Here is a 5,323-nt window from a genome sequence, read left to right as displayed (position 1 = left end):
CTTTTCTTTAGAAAAACACAAAACACAGATTGTATACAGTAGGGGTCCAACAGTTTCCGCAAAACATGAGGAACATCTGCAGTCGACATAATAATATTCGGACAAGTTTCCGCACTCATGGGTGGTCCTACAGTGGGGGCAGCTGCCCCCACAACCAAAATTTTTTATCAAAAAAATAGGTTATTTAAAAAAAATTATATTTTAATCTTTTAAAATTATATATTTTGACCCTTCAGAAATATTTGCCTCCCACAAAAAGTTATAAATTATTTTTGCCCCTCTTTGGAAAATTCTTAGGTCCGCCCTTGAAAGTGGGCAATAAATATGAAAGGGAGGTAGTATTATTTATGTAATGCTTTAGTGGGCCAACAACCCTATTTTTATTTCTACAATGATATTTAAAACAACCACTTTCTACCAAGGTTTTGAAAATAACCCCTAAAAAAAAAAAAAAAAAAAAAAAAAAAAAAAAAAAATCTCTCAATGTTTCAAGCTTCTTCCATGTACCCCTATTTTATTGAAGGCTTATTTGTCTAATAAGTTTCGTTTATAGTGGTTTTTCCATGGTTCTAAAAAAACGCGTTATGGCACACCTTAAGGTGTGCCTTGGCACGAGATTTCGTGTAGACGTTACAAAAACGTTCAAGACGAGTGTGTTAAGCATGTTGCCTAAATATCGTGTCAAGCCGCATATTATCGTGTTATGGCGTGAGTTTTTTTTCAAAACACAAGTTTTTTTAGTTTTTTTATTGGCCCTAAAATAATTGAGTTTTTGTTAACTTTTTTTTTTATTAAATACTATTATAAAATTTCTAAAAACTTGATATACTTGATAAAATTAAATAATTATATGATTTATATCTTTTAATATATATAAAATAATCACGTCTTAAAAAACAGCAAGGCTCGTCAAGGCTTAACTTTGACCTTGCAGCCAAGCTACGCCTCACGTTATTTAAATTTTATTTATTTATTTATTACAATAGCTTATTTAGTAGTGATTGGATGCTAAAACATGAATTGTTATCTATGAGCCTATTGCATGTTAATTGCTAATTACCCTTGCATCTTTCATGCAAATTAATCCCACTTTCCTATCAATACTAAACTTATCATTGGCGTAAAATATCATCAACCAAAAGGATAATTCCACATTTTGAAATCTTGGCACATGACAAAGAACAGCCACATGATAAATATGCAAAACTCAAAAATCAACAACCCATACATAACACGCTTTTTCAAATCCTTTTGTCTGTATACCATACAATCTATGTTTTGTGTAAGTGTCTAGTGAAAGAGAGATCCTCCACCAACTTGGTGCATCTTTTAGACAAAACAAAAATACGCCAATTAGCCTTTTATTCGTATAAACAGTTTGTCTCTTTACATCAATAGATCATCAAAAACAAGCTCATCTAACAGATCATCAGCAATCATCTCTTCAAGTTCAATGCCTACAAACTCCGCATCAGCCTGGAGGTTCATCCAACCATCCCCTTTCTGCAAATCACGGCTCAATACTCCATCATCTAATGATGGTTGAAGATCTTGTCTCCAACTCAGGTACATATTAACAATATCCCATACCTCTTCAAGAACACGGTATCCTACAGGCATTGGGCGAACCTTTGAACCATAAATCAATGGATTTGGGCAAAAAGTGCACGTTTTATTATGAATCTCCAGTAGAGCCTCATTGATTAAATCAAACAGAAGAAGATGATGGTCGTTGATGATCTTTTGAGCAGCTTCCCCTTCCTTCATGGAATCCAGCTCTTCAAGATTGTTTGTTTGAAGGAAAGTAGCTTCCACTTCCTCAAATAATAAAGGATCAATTGGTTGGTAGCTAGAATACCATTCTCCAAGAACTTCATTGTCAAGAAAACCTGATCGCTCCATCACCTCTTTAACAAATTGGAACTCGATGTTGTCCTTGACTGAGTTTAAATCCAAGTGTAAAAATCCTTTTCTTTGCATCTTATCATTCACTCTACTCTTTGCATTAACGCCCATAGGTTTTTCATTGTTAGGTCTTTTGCTAGGAATAGATGGTTGGTCTGAGGTAGATGGTTGATCATCAATAGAGAACAAGTATTGTTGGTTTTCATCAGAAAATTCTGTAAGCATCGATGTAGACAACAAGATTCATGTTAGGTATATATATATAGATTGTGACTTTTTGAGTGATATTGTTATTGTGAAATAACCTAACCCAAGAAGACATTTTCAATGTGATCCAAAAAAAAAAAAAAATGATACCATAAATGAAGAATACCTTCCAATGGAGATTGTGGTATGTCTATTAGAGAAGGTGACTCAAGTATTGAATCTTGCATCAACTCTTCAACCTCAGGAACAGAGGTTAATGGTGAGCTTTCGTTTTCTTGATCATGATCCAAAGTATTTTCGCCAACTTCTAGGTCTTTATCAACACCCTGATCTTTGTGATCATCTGTTGTGCCCTTGATCACTAGCTTTTGTAAAGTAGGCTCACTTTCCTCGTCTAGTTTTTTTTGTTCAACCGTTTTGAACATTCCAAGAATTTCATTAAAGGACTTATCTTGTTGAACCTCAATTTCTGAACTTTCTTTAGTAGTCTCTTTTAGGTTGTCGGTTTTTTCTTCATGATCAGAACTATTAAGATCATCAAGATTCTCTTCAATGGCGAGCTCATCCTTTTCAATTAAACGGGTTTCATTGGTTTCACTTTCATTAGCAGCACTAGACCCCATTTGGTTATCGATATCTTCTTGATGATCTGATGTACTTAGACTCACTCCAACATTTTCTTTAACTTCCTCATCATCTTTGTCAACTAATTCAGTTTCCTCGGCTGCAATAGTCTCCTTTTTTTGGTCAATTTTTTCGTGAATATCAGAAGAATTTAAACCCATTACAAGTTTTTCATCTACGTGCTCATCTTTGTCAACTAGTTTGGTTTCCTTGACCTCACTTTCAATGGCAGCACTAGACTCCTTTTGGTGGTTGATCTTTTCTAGATGATCAGAAGCATTTAAACCACCTCCTTCATTTCCATCAACGCCCTCATCTTCTTCATGTAATTTTGTTTGCTTTATTGCAGTTTCAACAGCTGAACTATGCTCCTTTTGGGGGTCGTTCTTTTCTTGATGATCGGAAGTACTTAGACCTAGTCCAGAATTTTTACCAACTGTCCCATGTTTGTCGATTAATTTGGTTTCCTTGACTAGATTTTGTATAGCAGGAGTAGGCACAGATAGTTTGGCTGTAAATGCATAATGATCTAACGACTTTTGATCATCAACAATTGCATTTACGATACTTTGCTGCGTTTCCATTTCCGTTTTAACTGGAAACTCTTGGTTTTGGGTGAAATCAGAGGGACTAATAGCAGGTAATGAGTGAATGTTTTTGAGTGTTTTTCTCTCATTTGTGCCACTAGAAACATCTCCAGCTACACACAACCTTGGTTTGTGATCATTGATATGACCTTTGTCCTCTCTAATAGATGTTTGGCTTAATAGTTTTCGGTATTTGCTCATTGCTTCACCAGTGGATGCATTTTTTTTAAGATTTGCGTTGTCAACAACAGCCATTCGATGACTTCCTGTGCTACTAGTGGTGGAATTGCTTTTAATCTTTTCGGGGCTAACTTTTTTAGGATCTTTCGAATTCCTTCTACCATAAGGAATCTTGTGAAAAACTGCATCCATAAGAATCCTTCGCTTCTCCTTCTTTCGACTCTCTCGACTATCACGACTCTCTTTGTTCTCTTTCATGACTCTACCTATCTTTTGTCTAAGAGTCTTGGATTGATTGGTAGTTTGGTGATTCTCCTTTTGTGAGCGTGAAGAAGGGCTTTTGAAAGATGCTGGCCTAGTTAGCATCGGTTTTGGAAACAGAGTATCATCCTTCCATTGATTCATCGATAATATAAATTTCTCCTTGGTAGTTTCTTTATCTTTACAAGCTCTTAAATTACTTTTAAGTTCTTCTATCTCGGAATCTTTTCTTTTCGATAATCCACGTAGTATGGGGAACGAAAAAGACTTTGTTAGTCCTTTCTTTCGACCATTTGAGGATTTCCGTAACATATCCGTTGAAGTACGTTGTTGGTGTTGATCTCGATTTTCCAAGCTTTTCTGGTGTTCATATGCTTGAGCCTTTTGTCTCAGATAACTCACAGTTAACATCGCAGCACAGATATTACACTTTCTTTTCTTCATGGTTGATGGACTCTCACAATTATTTTGAGTAACTTTTGTTGGAGTTTTATCGTTTCGTTTACTTGGGGAACGTGTCGGCGAGGGAGAGCGTCGACGGGGTGAAGTTTTTTTCCTTCGTTTGATCATTTCGTCTGAGATCAGAGATCTTATTCGAAATTTCTTCGAGGCTTTAGATGTCAAGGGGCCAGCTTCTGTGCCTGAATGTTCTATCTAAAAAAACATATAAAAAAGTAGATATTAATCAACTACGAATTGTCTACAATCAAACATCACCATGATCGATCTTGATTCACTTACTTCGGATTTGTTCTTTTTATGATTACCCTGCACTTGACGTGCTTGACTTGTGGTGGCTACATGTTCGATAGTTTCCCCATCTGCAAAAATTTGGAATATTTTGGAACGAACCACATTCACGTTAATTTTGGGTAGCTCTATGCATGGAATTACGATATATAATGAAAATGCTAATATTTACGTCGGAAACATGCATTCCTAATTTTATATTCATATTATGAGATCGGTTTTAAATGCAAAGATAGGAGATACATCTAAGAGTAGAAAGAAATCATATAATACTCACCTATAATATGCTTTCCAGAACCTTTCCGTTTATCCGGAAGCGTTTTCCGGACGTTTTGCCACCGGTGACGGCGATTAAGTGCATGGAATATTTTATTAATACCTCCCGAGTTAGCAGTTTGTAACTGCATGTTAGGTGGATCCTTATGTTGCATGTTCTTTCCCATTTTGATGATGTTAAACTCCTTTGCAAACAGATTACTTTTACGACGTAAACATTCAGAAGTTCCGCTGGAATATACACATGAATAATGATATCATACGTTCCTTTGCAAGAAAGAGACATGAAATTCAAGAGGAGGGAGAGGATTTGGTGTGGAGTTTTTCATACTTTTGGTCCCCGTTTACCCGCTAACCGCTTGTCCATAGCCATCCACTTATCTCCCTAACTTTTCTTGACAATTATAGACGATCGATCACCACATTTCCATCGTCTATTTATCCACTATTTATAAAATAAGACCATCTCACTTTTGACTCGTGAGTAAATCGAAATACAAACAAAAAAATATTTGTAGCGAAGGAAATATGTT

General features: G+C 35.7%; 1 protein-coding gene across 1 annotated transcript; it reads right to left on the bottom strand.

Annotated features, from left to right (window-relative positions):
* Window positions 1–1,266: 1,266 nt before the first annotated feature.
* LOC145010163 (uncharacterized) lies at window positions 1,267–4,957 on the bottom strand. The gene is made up of 4 exons (XM_078968738.1): window positions 4,792–4,957; window positions 4,506–4,585; window positions 2,279–4,418; window positions 1,267–2,120 (listed from the first exon to the last, which is right to left on the bottom strand). Exons 1-4 carry the CDS (start codon window positions 4,955–4,957, stop codon window positions 1,387–1,389), a joined length of 3,120 nt encoding a protein of 1,039 aa, XP_078824864.1. The 3' UTR covers window positions 1,267–1,386.
* Between the last annotated feature and the right edge of the window lie 366 nt (window positions 4,958–5,323).

The sequence above is a fragment of the Lactuca saligna genome, chromosome 8 (assembly GCF_052625555.1).
Source record: "Lactuca saligna cultivar CGN05327 chromosome 8, ASM5262555v1, whole genome shotgun sequence".
Lineage (NCBI taxonomy): Eukaryota > Viridiplantae > Streptophyta > Magnoliopsida > Asterales > Asteraceae > Lactuca > Lactuca saligna.
Note: the sequence above shows the minus strand (reverse complement) of the source record. Positions and strands in the feature narration are given on the sequence as shown.